We start from the raw sequence: 20,785 nt of genomic DNA, 5'->3' as shown, positions 1-20,785 counted from the left end.
TCACCTGCTGTATAAATGAAAGTGAAAGTAATCTTCAGAGCTGACGTTTCTCCATTTTAAACAGACAGAATCGATCATTTACAAGTCAGAATATCTTTAAAACTGTAATAGAGTCTTTTATAAAAGTTTAGGCAGGAATGTATGTGTATCTACTCGATGGAAAAGCTGTAGGATTTCTGTGAATCGGTATGTATGATATTTTTCAACCTAAAGAAAATGAACAATGTTTCTTGTGTATTTAATGCTGACTGTGATTGTGTAAAAGTCTAAAGAGCATTTGTGTCTACATGTGACTAACTTCATGTATTTCAGTGATGGTGATCTATTTCTCCAGCTTAAGATCATTCAGATGAGTTATAAAAGCTGTTTGATTACTTTAGTTTCTGTGATTGTTTGTCACTTCCGTCTAGAGTCAGAGGTGGAGATCAAACTGTTCAGATCCATTATGGACGACACACAAACATCCAGAAATGAACATTATTTTCCACAATACAGGTACTTCGAGTAAATCATTACATATCCTTTTATGTTATAGAGGAAATGACAGTCTACAGATTTGTTTTTTTTTTTTACAATAAACAATAAGCCTCTTTGAGTGCTTTTCATTAATTTTTCATATTTTTTTATTTTTTGTAATGCATATTATCTTAAGATGATTGTAATCATGAATGATGTTCTGTTTCAGCTCAGTTCATCAGAAGAGATCAGAACCAGAGCCCAGCTGTGTGTCTATGAAGAGTGATGCGTCTTTGAATCGGCCAATAGAGTTTAAGAGTGGAGATACACGGACTGGCCTCAGGTATAATATTTATATAAAAACATGATTATATTATGGCATTAAATATTATCATGTATTTTCTACAAGATAGAGATAGGACATTCTTCTTGTGCTTTCTTCGTGTGTATTTTTATCTTTACTTTATAATGTAAAACACACATTAGAGTTATTTCTTTAATGATAAATAAAGAATTGAGTTGTTAAATACAGTAATTTACATTAATCTCTCTCTGTTTTAGTTCAGTTCATCAGAAGAGATCAGAACCAGAGTCTATGAAGAGTGACGCGTCTATAGATCAGCCAATACATTTAAAGAGTGGAGATACACAGCCTGATCTCAGGTAAAACATTTCTGTAACAGATATTTTAATTTGAATATATGATACAGAACTAGGCATTGTGGTAATTAACCCATGTAATAATGTGGCCTTTTTATTTTACATTCATAAAGCCTACAGCCTCAACACATTTAGATCAAACCTGAGGAGGATGTTTCAGTGTTTGAATGAAGGAACAGCAGCGCAGGGAAACACAACACTCCTGAATGAGATCTACACAGAGCTCTACATCACAGAGAGTGAAAGTGGAGAGATCAATAATGAGCATGAGGTGAGACAGATTGAGACACAATCCAGGAGAGCAGCAACAGAGGACACACCAATCAAATGCAATGACATCTTTAGACCTTTACCTGGACAAGACAAACCCATCAGAACTGTGCTGACAAAGGGAGTCGCTGGCATTGGAAAAACAGTCTCTGTGCAGAAGTTCATCCTGGACTGGGCTGAAGGGGAAGAGAATCAGGACGTCCAGCTCATATTTCCACTTCCTTTCAGAGAGCTCAACTTGATGAAGAACAAAACACTCAGTCTTTCAGGTCTTCTTCATGTCTTTTTCCCTGAAACCAAAGAAATGGAAATATCCAGTGATGAATATAAAGTGCTGTTCATCTTTGATGGTCTGGATGAGTGTCGTCTGTCTCTGAACTTTAAGAGCAAAGTGAAACTGTGTAATATATCTGAATCAGCCTCAGTGGATGTGCTGCTGATGAACCTCATTGTGGGGAATCTGCTTCCCTCTGCTCTCATCTGGATCACCTCCAGACCAGCAGCAGCTGATCTCGTCCCCTCTGAGTGTGTCCATCGACTGACAGAGGTACGAGGCTTCAATGACCCACAGAAGGAGGAATACTTCAGGAAGAGAATCAGTGATCAGAGTCTGGCTAATACAATCATCACACACCTGAAGTCATCAAGGAGCCTCCACATCATGTGCCACATCCCAATGTTCTGCTGGATCTCAGCCACTGTTCTAGAGAAGATGTTGAGTGAAGCAGAGAGAAGAGAGATTCCCAAGACTCTCACTCAAATGTACACACATTTCCTGATCATTCAGACCAACATCAAACATGAGAAGGACTATGAGAAGAAAGTGAAAGATGAAGACATGATTCTCAAACTGGGGAAACTGGCTTTCCAGCAGCTTGTGAAAGGAAACCTGATCTTCTATGAGGAAGACCTGAAAGAGTGTGGCATTGATGTGACAGAAGCATCAGTGTACTCAGGATTGTGCACTCAGATCTTCAGAGAGGAGTTGGGCTTGTATCAGGGGAAAGTCTTCTGCTTTGTTCATCTGAGCCTTCAGGAACATCTAGCAGCTCTATATACACACATTAACTGTACAAACGAGAACAGAAACGTGTTTGAACAAATCACCAAACCAAGTCTGTTGTCTAAGATTTTAAACCAGAAGAAATATCATTCATTATCTGAGCTTCATCAGACAGCTGTGGATAAGACTTTACAGAGTAAGAATGGACATCTGGACCTTTTCCTGCGTTTCCTTCTGGGTCTCTCATTGGAGTCCAATCAGACTCTCTTAAGAGAGCTACTGACAGTAACAGGAAGCTGCTCCTACAACAAAGAGAAAACAGTTCAGTATATCAAGCAGATGATCAGGGAGAATCACTCTTCAGAGAGATCCATCAATCTGTTCCACTGTCTGAATGAACTGGGTGATGATTCACTGATGCAGGAGATCCAGCGTTATCTGAAATCTGGAAAAATAGGAGAAACCAAACTCTCCTCTTCACAGTGGTCAGCTCTGGTTTATGTATTGCTGACATCAGAGCAGAAGATGGATTTTGATCTAAAACAGTTTATTGGAGCACGTAATACAGCAGATGAAGTTCTCCAGAAGCTACTGCCTGTGGTTAAAGAATCCAGATCTGCTCAGTAAGAAACACTGACAACAATCACTCCACTTTCAAAACATGATCACATTCATGAATTTAGCATGTGCTGTTTTGTAGTTTGATTATAAAGCAAACAGAAGAGTGGCAGTGGTATTAAATGTGAAAATCAGTTTTTGTGATAAAAAAATATATGTGTGATGCATCAAAAATGAGACAAGGTGACTACAGCTTCCCTTTCAAAGATGCAACATCTTTGTTTGTAAATGTTTTTAAACATTTCACATTTAGATTTGAACACTCGTCATTCAAACCTCAGCAGTGGTGACAATCAACTAAATATTTAAATAAACTGTACATTAAATATTTGGTAAACTGCCCTGGTTTGATGCTTTATGAAGAGTTGATTTATTGAAAGATTTTACACTAATATAATCTAAAGGAAGCTATATAATTTTCTTTTATAGCATTACATTTTTTTCTTACATTCAATAATGACCAAATACATCTGATGGTTTTTGCTTTGTCTCAACTAAATTACTACATCCAAGGATTCCGCAAGTCATCTGTTATTATAAACCCTACCTAATACGCATTCATTTTGCTGTTTGTTTTGTTCTCTACACAGACTACAGTCCTGTAATCTCACCGCTCATTCCTGTAAGTGTTTGTCTTCAGCTCTTCAGTCCTCAAACTCTGTCCTGAGAGAGCTGGACCTGAGTAACAATGACCTGCAGGATTCAGGAGTGAAGCTTCTTTCTGATGGACTGAAGAGTCCAAACTGTCAACTGCAGATACTGAGGTAAATGGTTTTCCATAAAATTAACACAATGCTATCACAATAAATTACCATTAATTTTGAAATGTGCTCTCAATGAAGTGTTGGCTTCACTATATTAATAAAAGTAAATTAATGCTTTTACTCTAGTACATTTCCACAGACTCATTTGTTAATTTTGTGAACAAATGCAAACTGCACAGATCATTGTGAGATAATGACTGATTTGATTGTCAAACTAATGTCATGTGTGTGTTTGTAGGTTGTCTGGCTGTATGGTGACAGAAGAAGGCTGTCGTTATCTGTCTTCAGCACTGAGTTCAAACCCCTCACACCTGAGAGAGCTGGATCTGAGCTACAATCATCCAAGAGATTCAGGAATCAAGCTGCTCTCCGATAAACTCAACCATCCAAACTACAGACTGGACAAACTCAAGTATATCAAGCTGAGGCGTTTTGTAACCAGTTTAGCTTTAGTTATACTGCAGAGACATTCAATGCTTGAATGTGATTGGATGACTAACGTTCTAAGATGTGCAATCTTTTTCATAGATCTTAGGGTCTCATTCACTCAGCTTGCGTACCTACAAATGTGTGTGAGATATACGTATGAAAGTTTTCACAAACAAATCATGATTCATCAATAACATTTGCTCTAAAATTTATCCTAAATTCATGAAAAAATATTAAATGTAAAAATCACATACTTTTGGTGCCTTACAAACATAATAAGATGAAATTTTAAACAGACATATATAAATAAATAAATATTGTAACAATGTTCGTAAATATGGGAAGAAGGAGGCGGGAACCGGCAAACATTCAACCAAACTTTAATATAAAATAAACAAAGAACAAAACGAAAGTAATGCCGGCAGACCCTCGCGGACGTCTGCCGGCCACACAAACATAATAAAACATAACGTAAAATCCAGGCCTGGTCCTCTCTCGTCCTTCACTGACGTCGCTCCTCCTTTTATGCTCCCGGATCTCCTCCGTGAGAGACTCAAGGCCAGTGCGCCTCCCAGGTGGAGCTCATTAACACTCGCGCCACCGGCCTCGCGCCGTTCTCTCACGGCTCTCACCCGCCCTGGTCACCACAAATATATTAGGGTTGTCACGATACCATAAAAATGTTTTCGATACTATACCAGCTGAAGTATCATGATACCAAGTAGTATCGTGATAACATGCAGTATACAAAATGAGCCAAACTTTCATAAATACATGAAAACAGACCAGATTTTTCTCTGAATACTTCATTAATGAGAATGAATAACAGGCTTTTATTACCAATCAAATGAATCATTGGAAACAAAATTCATCTTAGCACTGCACAGTAGCACAGAATCTGCATGAAGTGATGTTACGATGTAGCATTTATGCATTTTTTTTAACCTTTATTTAACCAGGAATGACTCACTGAGATTAAAAATCTCTTTCACAGGAGTGACCTGGCCAAAATGAGCAGCAATACAATTAGTTTCAACACAGATTTACACCATACACACAGAATTAAAAACATTTACATTTCAATGCATCGTCTTCCATTTGCCGGATAACTATTTTTAATTGATCTAAAGACAACACATTTTTTAAGTTCAATTTCGATTGAAGGTAATTCCAATCAAATGGGGCTGCATACCCAAAAGCTTTCTTCCCAAGTTCAGATTTAGCAAATGGAACAAAAAGATTAAAACATTTTTGTGAACGTAGAAAATAATTCTTAACAGTTTTCTGTTGAAGAAGACAGGAAAGATACGAGGGCAACATCCCCAAGATGGCTTTATAGATGAATAAGTACCAGTGTGTTTTTCTCCTACTAGACAGAGAGGGCCAACCCACTCTACTGTACAAGGTACAATGATGAGTTGAAGCTTTACAATTTGATATAAATCTAAGAGCACCATGGTAAACAGCATCTAAAGAAGAGATAAGATATAATGGAGCAAACTGATACACCACATCGCCATAATCAAGTACAGATAAAAAAGTAGAAGAAACTAATTGCTTTCTTGCATCAAATGACATACAGAACTTGTTCTTAAAATACAACCCGAGCTTAATTTTCAGTTTTTTCTTCAGCTGAGTGATATGAGGACCAAAGGATAAAGCATCATCAACAATAATTCCAAGATATTTGTACTCTTTTACTCAATCAATCATGGTACCTTGCAGGGTCTGTAGAGAAATTAAATTACCTTCAAGTTTTTAGAACCTAAAAATAAGTGTACAAGTGTACAATGTACTTGGTTTATCACTATTTAGAACAAGTTTTAAACTGGAAAGCCGTGACTGGATAACATCAAAAGCAGACTGAAGCTTATACATGGCTTGCTGCCCAGAAGAAGCACTACAGTACATGATAGTATCATCTGCATAAAAATGAAAGTTGGCATCTTGAATGTCGTAATCGAGACTGTTTATATAAATAGTGAATAAGAGAGGCCCCAGCACAGATCCTTGGGGAACACCTTTAGCAGTCTCCAGTGAATCAGATAGTTTACTTTCAATTTGTACACGTTGAGTTCTTCCAGATAAACAATTTTTAAACCAGAGAATAACAGACCTTGATAGACCAACGCTTTTCAATCTATGCAGCAATATTTCGTGATCCACCGTATCAAAAGCTTTTGATAAATCAATAAAAAGAGAGGCACAATATTCACCATTATCAATTGATCCCACAATATCATTCATAACTTTCAGAACAGCTGTTGTAGTACTGTGTTTTTTGCGGAACCCAGATGTTTGTATTCAAATAACAAGATAACTGTTCACTAATACAACTTTCTAAAATCTTTGTTAAAACACAGAGCTTTGAAATTGGTCTATAATTGTTTAACACCGCAGGATCTCCTCCTTTTAACAGTGGAACAACAAAGGCTGATTTCCAAATCTCTGGAATGACACCAGAATTTAATGAGAGATTAAAAATGTAGGTTAAAGGGGAAGTAATAATATCTGCAGCTAATTTTAAAAATAAAGGTTCCACACAGTCAGGACCTGGTGATTTATTTGTGTCCAATGATCTGAGTGCTTTATAGACATCTGAATTTGTGATTTGTTTAAATCTCCCGCTTTTTAGAACGACTTTCTGCATGAATAAAATCTGAATCAGAACATGTAGTATTTTTAGATTCAAATAGAAAACCGGAAGCAACAAAATGCTTATTAAAACAATTGAGCATTTGCTCTTTTTCTGAGATAGTAGAAGAATCCGTATTTATACATGAAGGAAACCTAGAAGTGTTTTTACTGCCTGTTAACAGCTTTATGTTCTGCCAAAATTTTTTGGGATTATTTGAATTAGCAGCATTTGCAGCAAAATAATCAGCCTTAGCTTTTCTGATGGCAACTGGGCATTTATTACGTAGCTGCCTGAAGTAGATCCAATCAGAGCTTGAGTCAGTTTGTTTAGCTTTAGCCCAAGCAACATCACGCTCACGAATAAGAGCAGATACGACTTCAGAAAACCAAGTATTATCCCTACCTTTGACACGAAATCTTTTAAAAGGGGCATGCTTATTGACAGACGATATGAAGCCATCATAAAAGTATTTCCAGGCAGACTCAACGTCAGGGATAAGAAAAATCCTGTCCCAGTTATAACGTGCTACATCAAAAAGAATTTGCACTTCAATTGCAATTGCATAAATAATGTTACGATGTTAATATGTTAATATGTTAATATATGTTAATAATGTTAATATAAAAAATCTGAATATAGAAATAAAAATGTTGGGGGAAAAAAATAATAGAAGAGGACTACTTTTAGATGGGAGACTAAAGTCGCCAGTAGGTGGCAGCAAGTGTAAATGATTAAGTCAATGAATCATTCAACCGATTGGTTCAAAATGGCTGATTCATTCAGGAACAAAGCAAATGACTGTTTTTTAGGAATGGATTAGTGAGTCAGTGACTCTCCCAATTTGTTCAAAACAGATTCATTTAGAAACAAAACAAAAACAGCACTCCTATGATACATTTATATTGTTAAAATCATGATTGATATGATTGATAAGAGCTGAGTGCAAAGCCGCTATAGCCTATTGATGAATGGAATTGCATTTGTCTGAATTGTCTAAGCAAAGATGTTTCTAGAAACAAACCATTACACCTTTTCCAGAAGTGGTCAAATGAGCAACGGAAAAACTGTGAGAATTCATTCTTATATAAATATATTATGATGTTAATTAAGTGAATTTCAGACACTTTCTCCAGGTAAATTGCACTGCGAACAACAATGTGGAAGTGCAACTTTATCTCATTGCAAAATTAACTGAAGCATTGGGAAACAATAGCAGACATCCCAAGTCTCCCGGAAGTTCCAGGAGTCTCCCGCATATTGATAGCGGCTCCCTGATGCCCGCAAATTAGTTAAAATCTCCCGGAATCTAGAGCGAGCGAGCAAGAGCGCGCATAGAGACTGTGTTTCAAACCAGCGCGCGCACAGCAGAGAGGGAGAGGGAGCGAGAGAGAGACCGTGCGTGTGTGTGCGAAGCGCATGTATGACAGAGAGCATCCCGAATGTCCTTTTTCGGCAAATCAACCAATCAATTATCAGTGAGGTGAGTTGACAAGTTTCATTTCATGTGCATATTATTCAGGCAAGTTGCCAAGGCTACATGAAAACAACAAACTCCTTAGACCTGTTTAAAGTTGCAATGGAAAAGAAATAAAAGCAGTTTACATAAATAGTATAAGCAGCTTATATAAATAGTAAAAGTAATAATTAACGAATAATTGCATATGCCTATAGCTTATAGCTCCTTTTTTTTTTTTTTAATTCCTGTGAGGGGGGGGTGTATAGTAGTACCTCCCTGAAATGACTTTTTGCAGGTTGGGATGTCTGCAATAGGGCGCTAATTCTACAGAGCATTTACTACACAGGGCACAGCAGACAGGCAACAAAAGTCTCTTGTAATGTTTTTGCTGGCATGGATATTTAACTGAAGTGTACCTGCCGCACATACAACATTCCTTACGGTACTGACGATACTACCGTTTAAAAAAATATAATGGCATCGCCAGTATACGATACTACCGTAGTACCGGTACACTGTGCACTATATATATAATTAATATATATATCAGAAAAGGGAAAGAAAAGGTGCATTTTAGCTGAAGCTGTGAGGTAGCTCTGCATAAGATTTGCATTTGATCTTGTTTTGTGGATGGTTTGGGTGTATTTAGGCTCGGCATTTACCTCGGGCACACAGTCGCTCATTTACAATACTCGGAATTGATCAAGATTAGAACGAGGTAAAGAACAAATTTCTGTGTGTACACACATGTTGTGAATTGGGTGGAAAGTTTTCATAAGAAGTTCAAATGTGAAACAATGTATGCAGGGATTGGGATTGATTGTTAGTTGGTGGAAGGGGCGAGTAGCGGGAGCCAACTTTCTGTTGACCGTTTTGTGCTTGTCTAGTCATGTTTTCATGTGCTTAAATAAAACCAAAAGGCGAGTTAAATCTTCGTCTTCCTTTGATGTCAAGATGACCAAGTGCAAACGTGTCACGAGCCCACTACTTGGATGCCGCTAGTAAATACTCTAAAATTATTATTCACGTCAGCACAAATGATGTTCGACTTCACCAGTCGGAGATCACTAAAATTAACATTAAAGCGGTGTGTGAACTCGCAAGTACAATGTCAGGAGAAGTAATTTGAAGTCAGATAAATCCCAACACATAGAAACTCTTACACCTAGATATTATCACATAGAGACTGTGTCTGTACCCCGAACCAGTAAAAACAAAAATCTTCCAAACCCATTTAAGGGTAAAAATTGAATTGATGTTCAACAAATAAAAAATAGAGATAATAATGATAAACAAATGATAAAACAAATGATAATTTATCAATAATAAATTAAATTATCACAGACAATAAAGATGTGCTGTGTTTGACAGAAACTTGGCTAAAACTGGACGATTACATTACTTTAAATGAGTCTAGCCCTCAAGGTTACGATCTTACTGATGGTACAAAATATTTTATGAAACAGAACAATGATCAATTCTAACTGCATCAGAACACATTAAATAGAGCATCAATCAATCCTCTCAGACACATCAGTAGATTTCCTCATGATCTCTGATCTTCTGGATCTTCTCCTCTTTCATCATCACGGTCTCCAGCATTACAGAGCCTCGACTTGATCAAAGTTTCCACTTCTGATGCTGTGGCCTGGATGTTTTTTGTTCCAGCATCTAAAGTGTTACTGTTAGGACATTTCATTTAATTCCACATCATTTATTCACCACCATTTTGATTATGAAAATTCAGAAATGTCCTCAGAAATCTAAAGTTTACTTGTGTCTGTGTGTGAATGTGACACTGTGTGTGTTTTCTAGTGTGGATCATGGAGGAGAAATCAGGATTACAGCAAGAGTTCGTAAATGTAAGTACACACACACACACACACACACACAGTCTGTGATAACAGCAAATCACAAAGAAATGGATTAATGTTTTACAATATCCCACAAACCCTGAGCGTCCTCAGTAATGATCGCTGCTATCGTAGGGTTGACACAATGACATCATCATCCCGTAAAAAACTGGATTTAAAGGTTAAATGATGCGTCCCGTATCAAATCAGTGCAGGATGTGATTTGTCCCATATTTTGCTGACACTAATCTAATAGTCTAACAGTCACTAGTCTAATCTTACGATACTCCAACATCCTGCGTCAGACATCACGTCCCGGGTTACTCTTGTGCTGTATTGTATTATATATTAAAAGTTCAAATGAATTGGTTTGTAAGCTATTTACATATAAATTACAGATAAATAAGTGTTATAATAAGGTTATAATATATTTTTAATTACATAATTTTGTTTCTACTCATTTTTAACATGGACCTACACATTTAAATGGTGGCCATCATAAAATGGTTTTATTCATTCAATACTGAAGCACATGTTAAGTACATGAATATGCAATGGCCTATAGTCACATATCAAAATGCTCCTCTCCAAGATCATTTTTGTTGCTGAATAACAAGTTTTTTTGACATTGAACAGCTTTTATGAGGTAAATATTACGGTAACTGTGACATTTTTACAAGCTATTTTATTGCTGCTTTTCTGCGGTTGAAACAATGATTGATCGATTAACGTTACATATGACATGATACTGATTTCAGTAAGCTGTACTGGATCTTTCAACATACCTTAGGTGTTCATTCATCATTCATCCATTCATGTTTATTTTGTGTTGTAAAGCGGAAGAGATGATCGGTTCACGTGAGCTCTGCTTCTTTTTGAACTGAAGCGCTTCAGCGATGTGTCAGTCACACCACAGAGCGCTAAAAAAGATCACGACAGCTCGAGAGACGTCTATGGTAGCACTCTGGTCTATGGGAAAGTAGCCCATTTTTAATTCCTGTGAGGTTTATTGTGCCTGAAACTCACCCTGACACCTCGAGAACAGAAAACTCTTCAGATCTACACTATTCACATAAATGACATATTTTGATTCAAAACGATGAATTTTGCCGAAAAGTGACTAGTTTGCAGGTATGGAAGCTGACGAATGTCAAACGTCAAACCAACTTTATTTATTGATCACATTTTTTCAAGAGTAAATCATATGGATGGAATAATTGAACGTTTTCCTCTTCGTTTTGTTCTTTGTAGACGGTCCCTATCTGCTGTTTTACATCACAGACTGTACACATAGGCGCCGATCCCGATCCCGTGGGTGCTCCTGCCCACGGAAATGGTCGAGAACCCACGGAAAATTACGAGATATTCTCCATGGATTTTAACAAGAAAAAAATTGATTGCAGCTATCAGAAATGATCCTTATATATATATATATAGTTTATTTAAGGCCGTTTCAATGACGTTATTTGGTTACACTTTATTTTACAGTGCTGTAGTTACATTGTAATTGCTCAAATAAGTACCGAGTACTATTAATTAACTACATGTACTTACTATAGAGTTACAGTTAGGGTTAGGGTTTGGTTTAGGGTTAGTTACTTGTAATTATGCATAATTTACTGTTATTACTATAGTAAGTACATGTAGTAACTGTCACAGACACATCAGGTTCCACCTCACTCCAGTACCCACGCACACAATCACCGGAGTACTAATCACCGCCACCTGCACATCATCAACTCAGGTATCACCAGCACTATATAAACCACACACTCACACACAGTCTTTGTCCGGTCTCGTTCGTACAACTGACTCATGTGTACTTACCTCAAGGACTCCAATCTGCTACTTACCTGCTTCCAACGTCTCCTGTGTCTCCAGTCTCCCTCGTGTGCTTCTCCAACTGTGTGTGAGTGTTCCCAGTCTTCAGTCATCCGTGTGTTCATCAAGATTCCTCCTACGATCAACAAAAGGACAGTATCATTCTTCTATCAACATTTCAAGCTCTTTAATTGCCATATACTCACCCATTGCCTGCTGATATCAATAAAGAAACCATACTTGCTTTTACATCTGCCTCCGAGCCGTCTGTATTGTAACAGAAGACCGGACCAAGCAACAGGATATCAGCATGAGCCAAACCGTCCCTTTTCAAGAGCTCGTTGACACTTTGCGCCGAGCACTCACTCCACAGCAACCACCGTCACTGTCACCAGCACCTGCTGCCGCTTCCTCATTCACTTCTTCGTTCCTTCCACCTACCATGCACGCCAGTCCCATGGCCAAACCGGCGCCCTACTCAGGATCGGCGGAGGATTGCAGCGGATTCCTCCTGCAATGTGAGCTGGTCCTGGAGATGCAATCGCAACTCTACCCCACCGACACAGCTAAGATCGCCTTCATCATCTCGCAACTGCAAGGCAAAGCTCTCCACTGGGCAGACTCACTCTGGATTCAGAAAGGTCCCGTGGTAAAATCCTATTCTGCCTTCGTCGCCCATTTCCGCAAGGTCTTTGGAAAACCCCTCTCTGATTCATCAGTTGGTGAGAAACTCTATAATTTAAAACAAGGATCTAAGTCTGTGAGTGATTATGCTTTGCAGTTCCGTACGCTAGCCGCTAGCAGTGGATGGAATGAACAAGCCCTCATCACCTCGTACCATCAAGGGTTGGAGCCTAAGTTGCGGTTGCATCTCGCTGCATACGAGGACTCCATCGGCCTCGAACGCTTCATCCAACTCGCCATCCGCGTAGGCACTCGTATGCAGTCGTGTCTCGAAGAGCACCAGGGCCAGCCACTTCCTAACATCTTCCTCCGTCGATCAGAGCCTGTCAGCTCCCCAGAACCAGCCAGCGAGCCCATGCAAGTCGACAATTCACGCCTCTCACCCACCGAACGTCAACGAAGGCTGACCCTGAATCTGTGCTTATACTGCGGTGCTCCTGGGCATGTGCTCTCTGCATGCCCAATCCATCCTCCACGACCTCTGGTGAGTGCCATCATTCCCTCCATTAAGAAGATGAAACCACTCACTACTGTTGTAAACCTTACCGCTGTAAATGTATCCGTTCCAGTGGTGGCGCTCCTCGATTCAGGGTCAGCAGGGAACTTCATCTCCGGTGCCCTCTGCCGACAACTCAAACTCAAAACCTCGCCCTCGCCGACCATCTACCAAGTCCACTCCATCACCGGAAAGCCCCTTATCGCAAGAAGATCAGTCGCTGTGTGGGACCTCTGCAGCTCCGTGTGGGTATTCTACACGTTGAAGACATCCATCTGCTGGTTCTGGAGGATTCCACCGCTGACATGGTTCTAGGGCGCCCATGGCTCGAACAGCACAGTCCTACCATCTCCTGGCGCACGGGGGAGATCCTGAAGTGGGGCGAACACTGTTTCTCCAAGTGCTTCTCCGGGTTTCCAGTTCTCCAATCTCCACGTTCCAAAGAAATCTCTGTCTGCGCTACCTCCATCGCAAGCCCCATCGAGAAACGCTCCATTGACATTCCATCCTGTTACGCCCCCTTCAGTGACGTCTTCTGCCCGCAACGAGCCTCCAAGCTACCTCCACACCAGCCATGGGACTGTGCCATCGATCTGTTACCGGGTGAGCCAGTGCCACGGGGAAGGATCTACCCCCTTTCAGTGCCGGAGGAGAAGGCCATGGAGGAATATATTGAAGAGGCCCTTAATCAAGGATACATCCGCCCGTCTACTTCCCCTGCTGCTTCCAGCTTTTTCTTCGTGGCCAAAAAGGACGGAGGCTTGCGGCCCTGTATCGATTATCGCTCTCTCAACAAAATCACCGTCAAGTTCCACTATCCACTTCCCCTCGTCCCAGCGGCCCTGGAACATCTCCGTGGTGCCACTGTGTTCACGAAGCTGGACCTCTGCAGCGTGTACAACCTCATCCGGATACGCGAGGGGGATGAGTGGAAGACCGCCTTTGTCACGCCCACCGGCCATTATGAATATCTGGTCATGCCCTATGGCCTTGTCAATGCCCCCTCTGTGTTCCAGGATTTCATCCATGAGGTGCTCCGGGAGTTTCTCCACAAGTTTGTACTAGTGTATATCGATGACATCCTTATTTACTCCTGGAGCATGGCCAAACATCACCACCACGTTGCGGAGGTCCTCAAACGCTTACGGCAATTCCAACTGTTCCTCAAGGCAGAGAAATGCTCCTTCCATCAGTCGTCTGTCCATTTCCTGGGATACTTCATCGATCACAGTGGCATCCGGCTGGACGAGGGGAAGGTAGAAGCCATCAGATCCTGGCCGACTCCTACAACCATTAAAGAACTCCAACGCTTCCTAGGCTTCGCCAATTTCTACCGCCGATTCATCAGAAACTACAGTTCCATCATCAGTCCACTCACCAACCTCCTCCGACATCAGCCCAAGTCTCTGTCCTGGTCCGAAGATGCCACCAAAGCCTTCGAGACCCTCAAACACGCCTTCACCACTGCTCCCCTCCTCGTCCACCCTAACCCAGACCTACCTTTCATCGTGGAGGTGGACGCCTCCACCACAGGAGTGGGAGCGGTACTCTCACAGCAGCAGGGGCAACCAAGTAGACTCCACCCATGCGCCGCCTTCTCCCGCAAGCTCAACCCGGCGGAGGTCAACTACGACATCGGTGACCGCGAGCTCCTGGCCGTCAAGCTTGCTCTGGAGGAATGGAGGCATTGGTTGGAGGGAGCCAACCACCCTTTCCAAGTGTTAACCGACCACAAAAACTTGGAGTACCTCAAGGCTGCGAAAAGACTGAACCCTCGTCAAGCCCGCTGGGCTATGTTTTTCTCAAGGTTTGATTTCACTATTTCCTATCGTCCTGGCTCCAAGAATATCAAGGCGGACGCCTTATCCCGTCTCCATGCTCCAGATGAGAAAAATGAAACTCCCGAGACCATCCTTCAAGAATCCATCTTCGTGAGCCCCATCCAGTGGTCCGAAGAAACTCTGCCCTCCTCCAATGTCTCCACCCACACTCCGCCGGGTTGTCTTCAAGGTCTCCAGTACATCACCCGAGCACGACGCACTCCACTCATCCACGCAGCTCACTCATCACTTGGCACTGGCCACCCGGGGGTCAATGAGACCCTCTTTCTGCTGAAAGAGCGCTTCTGGTGGCCCAGCTTGACCAGGGATGTCAGAAGGTATGTGCAGGGCTGCAGGGAGTGCGCCATCTCAAAGAGCCCTCGTCATCTGCCGGCCGGCAAGCTCAATCCTCTGTCCGTTCCTGAGCGACCATGGTCACACCTGGGAGTGGATTTTATTACGGATCTCCCAACTTCAGACGGTCACACATGTATCCTCGTGGTAGTAGACCGATTCTCCAACGCCTGCCGTCTAATTCCTCTACAAGGTCCACCTACTGCTCTAACCACTGCAGAACTCATGTTCAACCACATCTTCCGGTATTATGGAATCCCCGAGGACATCGTATCTGACAGAGGGCCCCAATTAATTTCCCGTGTCTAGAAAGCCTTCTTGTCCCTCCTGGGTGTGACCGTCAGTCTGTCTTCAGGATACCACCCTCAGTCGAATGGGCAGACGGAACGGAAGATCCAGGAGATCAGCCGCTTCCTGCGTACCTTCTGTCACGGCCACCAGGACTCCTGGAACCAGTACCTGGGTTGGGCCGAGTACGCCCAGAACTCCCTCCGACAGCCTTCTACTGGATTAACACCGTTTCAGTGCGTACTCGGTTACCAACCCCCACTGTTCCCCTGGGACGGGGAACCCTCCAACGTTCCTGCAGTCAACTACTGGTTCCGGGAGAGCGAGAGGGTATGGGACTCTGCTCACCATCAACTGCAGAGAGCCCTGCGCAGACGCAGAATGACAGCCGACCTTCGTCGCTCCAACGCTCCTAACTACCAACCGGGGCAGAAGGTCTGGCTGTCAACCAGGGACATCAGGCTGCGTCTGCCCTGCAAGAAGCTGAGTCCTCGCTTCATTGGCCCATTCACCATCCTCAAACAGTTCAACCCTGTCACGTATCGTCTTCAACTCCCACCTCAATATAAAATTCATCCCACATTTCACGTATCTCTGTTGAAACCTCACCACCCTTCTGTCTCTCCTTCCACAGAACCTGACGTGGCAGCCGCCGAGCCCCCCCTTCCACTTCTTCTGGAGGATGGAGCTGCATATGAGGTTCACGAAATTCTGGACTCCCGGCGCCGTGGTGGTCTCCTAGAGTATCTCGTAGACTGGGAGGGCTACGGTCCTGAGGAGCACTCTTGGGTCCAGAGAAATGATATCCTTGATCCCAACCTTCTACAAGCATTCCACGCCAGCCACCAGGACAGACCTGCCCCGCGCCCACGAGGACGACCACCACGACGCCGGGGTCCTCGGCCCTCAGGAGCGGGCCGTGGGAGGGGGGGTACTGTCACAGACACGTCAGGTTCCACCTCACTCCAGTACCCACGCACACAATCACCGGAGTACTAATCACCGCCACCTGCACATCATCAACTCAGCTATCACCAGCACTATATAAACCACACACTCACACACAGTCTTTGTCCGGTCTCGTTCGTACAACAGACTCATGTGTACTTACCTCAAGGACTCCAATCTGCTACTTACCTGCTTCCAACGTCTCCTGTGTCTCCAGTCTCCCTCGTGTGCTTCTCCAACTGTGTGTGAGTGTTCCCAGTCTTCAGTCATCCGTGTGTTCATCAAGATTCCTCCTACGACCAACAAAAGGACAGTATTATTCTTCTATCAACACTTCAAGCTCTTCAATTGCCATATACTCACCCATTGCCTGCTGATATCAATAAAGAAACCATACTTGCTTTTACATCTGCCTCCGAGCCATCTGTATTGTAACAGTAACGTGTAACTATGGCCCTGTAAAATAAAGTGTTACCCGTTATTTTAATGGCAAAAGTCAAGAGCGCGTCGAGAGTGCATCCAGTGTCGAGCGAGCACAAATCTCAACTCGGATTTCCATCACTCTCGCGCTTGCTCAGATTCAGAATCAGAACTCAAAACTGTCCTTGCCCTGTCCCTAAAATGGTCTTCTTTCTTGGATTTAAAGTTGACAGAAGCTTTTAACCACCTGACTTTCATGACTGACTGAGGAAATAACACAGTGTAGGCTACCTTTAAGTAACGTTACTGTCTGATCATCAGATTTCAGCGAGAGCACGACAACACTCATGAAAAGAATGTGCTTGATTTGGTTCGAATTCAAATGAAACATCCAGTTGACGTTCATTTGAGTTCCCTGGTATTGATATACAATCATAAATAAACTTCTTTGATCTTAATTAGAAAAAAAAACTATGCGAGGGCGGATTTGAACCGATGATAATTAGAGCACGGGTGAATTTCTTACTCTATTAACGATAACTCTACCACGAGACCAATGGGGAATACTAAAACAAAATGCGGATTTGTCTAAAATATAATAGTGGTACGATACTTGTATTGTAATGTAGTTGTAAGAATGAAACTATAACATCTGGGTTACTGGGCACCCACCGGCAGAAACATAAATCGGCGCCTATGACTGTATGTTGTGATACTGCAGATTAAACACATAAACTACATTGTGCTCTCTGATACATTTAAAACAATTCAAACACAACCTGTTTTTTGTTTGTTTGTTTAATCGTTGTTGATCTATTGAAGTTTTTAAGCTGACAAATGTCAAACCAACTTTATATCGGTGTAATGAACGGAAAATAATTAAAAAGGAAGACACAGACAAATGTCTTTTATTCAAGCGGCTGCTATAAATATCCCCGTCTGAGAATGATGTCACATTTATTAATGATAAACGATGAAGATCAGCGATGAGAGTCGATCACCGAACTGATGGAGGCTTTAAGATTCACAACTACAGATGAGATTCTGTGAGAGAGGAGAAGATCCTAAATCAAGTTCAGATCTGAGACAAATCCTACATGAACTCGTCAGATCTTAACTCAAGATTCTGGAATAGATCCAGACCAGAGCAAAGCATGCTGGGAACTGCCCAGTTTCAGTTCGTTCAACACAAATGATGAAGTGAACTTCAGTTTGACGTGTTTAAGTGGATTTACTCAATTAAAACAGGACAGAATGTGCAGTAATTGTGTGCTTTAACTCATTTAAATGAAGTTCATTTAACAAGCAGCAGAAATCATGTTTACAGTGTAGATTAAAAGATGGACAGATTGATGATTCCTGATTGTGATGTGTTTTATCTCCATCAGATTCCCATCGGATCACTCTGGATCTGAACACAGTGAATAAATGGATCTGTCTGTCTGAGAGGAACACAGTGATTACTAACACTTACCCAAAGCTTCAGTCGTATCCTGATCATCCAGACAGATTTGATGTTTATCCTCAGGTGTTGTGTAGAGAGAGTGTGTGTGATCGACGCTGTTACTGGGAGATTGAGTGGAGTGGAGAATATGTTGATATATCAGTGTCATATAAGAGCATCAGCAGGAAGGGAGGTAAAGAGTGTTTGTTTGGATGTAATAATCAGTCCTGGAGTTTGATCTGCTCTCCCTCCAGTTACTCATTCATACACAATAACATAAAGACTGATCTCCCTGTAAAGCCCATCATCAGCAGGAGATCAGGAGTGAATAAGGAGAATCACTATAGAGCAGGAGTGTATGTGGATCACAGTGCAGGAACTCTGTCCTTCTACAGCGTCTCTGGAGACACAATGATCCTCATCCACACAGTCCAGACCACATTCACACAACCACTCTATCCTGGGTTTGTGGTTTATCTTGAATCATCAGTGAAACTGTGTTGATGAATCAGAACAGAGAGACTCTACCCATAATGCTTTGAGCTCATGATGAATCAGTGACAGTGAGATGTTATAGAGTCTCTTCATTACATTAATACTGTCACTGAAATATCATGTCAGAATAAGTGTGTGTGTGTGTGTGTGTGTGTGTGTGTGGGTCATGATGAGTGATGGTGTGTGTGTGTGTGTGTGTGTGTGTGTGTGTGTGTGTGTGTGTGTGTGTGCGTGGCAAAGAGATTTGCAATTTGTGAACAGAGCAACAGTCAATAACTGTATAACAACAGATTGATCAGAGATACATCAGTAGAAGAGAGACAGATGACATCAAATACAGCATTTTACATTACAGTTTGTATGTCATGTGACACTGTAAACAGATTACCATGGTAGAGACCGACACATTACTGTAACTCACCCTTATAAAGATCAACTATAGTATAGATTCAGTCATATACAGCAAGATCATTTACTGTATTACAGCAAACTCTGTTCTACACAAAACCTCATGACTGTCATACTTCACACCTTCTGATAACACTGTATAGATACTATTACAAACATTATGGATTTTATATCAATTATGTAATTCAGGTAATGTAAGTGTGTGTGTAATGTAATCTGTATCCTGTAACTGTAATTATTTCAGCATCAAGAGTGATTTAAACATGTGTCTTACATTGTTTGCTATTGAACTGATTGTTTAAAGTACTAAACTGAAAGATCAAACTGTTGTGTTTCTGTGATTAAACCAAATGTTCTCATTACATCACAATGATCTTGTGTTTGAAACAGTGATTATGAAGAATGGAAATATGTATTGAATGTACTTGAATGAAAGCATGAGATCAGGTTTTGCTGTTACAAGTGTGATCAGATTGGAGTTTTGAAAATATATACTTACATGTGAAAATAGTACCAAAGTGAATAAAAAAACTGTAAAGCAGGAAAATCAGCAGACCACACTGCGACAGATCTCTCAAGCAGAGCAGATCGATGGAGAGAGGGACTCACTCACTTGATCAGCATCATTCAATCATTGTCTGAAAGAAACCTTGCTCTCAGAGGATCAGCAGACTCCATCAACAGTCCAAACAACAGCAGTTTCTGAAAGAGGCAGAATATCTTACAAAGTATGATCCAGTTTTAAATGACCGTGTCAGACTCTGGTGAAAATCACACTACCTACTTGAGGAAAACAATCTAAAATGAACTCATTGTTTGTATAAGTGGGAAAATACTCAGCACTATAGTGACAGAAATAAAGCAGTCAAAGTATTCTTCTGTCATTTTAGACTGATACATCAGTCACCAGGAACAAACGTCAGAAGTGTCTCCACATCAACACCTCCAGAGATTAAAGAGCACTTTCTGGGTTTCCTGCTCCAGAGTCCACTGGCTTTGGCCTATCTTCATTGATTCTGAACAAGCTGGAGGAGCTGGGCATCTGTTTTCAAGACTGCAGGGGTCAGTCACATGATAATGGCTCCAACATGAAGGAGTGCAGGTCAGGCTGCTTGAAAGAGATGCTCCTGCTCTTTATGCTCCAGGAGGAACACACTCCCTAAATCTAATGGTTGCAGATTCAGCAAAGCAGTCAGTAGATGTCTTCAGCTTCTTTGTCATAGTTCAGAAGCTTTACAACTTGTTCTCTGCTGCTCCTCAGAGGTTCATTCTTCAGCAGCATGTCCAGATCACACTCAAGTCATGAGGGGCTTTCACACCAGAGGAACCTTTTCATAGTTCCTACAACTATTGGCTGAAGGACCCGGATTCTGCACAGGAACTAGGCTTCATTCAACAATATCTTCTCTTCTGTGTCATTCTCATACATTAGCTGTGTCTTATTTCGAAGGCTGCATCGT

The 20,785-nt window shown here is 41.5% G+C and overlaps 1 protein-coding gene across 1 annotated transcript; it reads left to right on the top strand.

Annotated features, from left to right (window-relative positions):
* On the top strand, positions 1-18,926 carry LOC125269537 (NLR family CARD domain-containing protein 3-like). The gene is made up of 9 exons (XM_048192422.1): positions 1-186; positions 411-495; positions 686-799; positions 1,018-1,119; positions 1,222-3,012; positions 3,598-3,771; positions 4,010-4,183; positions 10,110-10,156; positions 18,367-18,926. The coding sequence occupies exons 2-9, from the start codon at positions 446-448 to the stop codon at positions 18,924-18,926; spliced, it is 3,012 nt and encodes a 1,003-aa protein (XP_048048379.1). The 5' UTR covers positions 1-186; positions 411-445.
* The last annotated feature ends 1,859 nt before the right edge of the window (positions 18,927-20,785 follow it).

Source organism: Megalobrama amblycephala, linkage group LG6, assembly GCF_018812025.1.
Source record: "Megalobrama amblycephala isolate DHTTF-2021 linkage group LG6, ASM1881202v1, whole genome shotgun sequence".
Taxonomy (NCBI): Eukaryota; Metazoa; Chordata; class Actinopteri; order Cypriniformes; family Xenocyprididae; genus Megalobrama; species Megalobrama amblycephala.
Note: the sequence above shows the minus strand (reverse complement) of the source record. Positions and strands in the feature narration are given on the sequence as shown.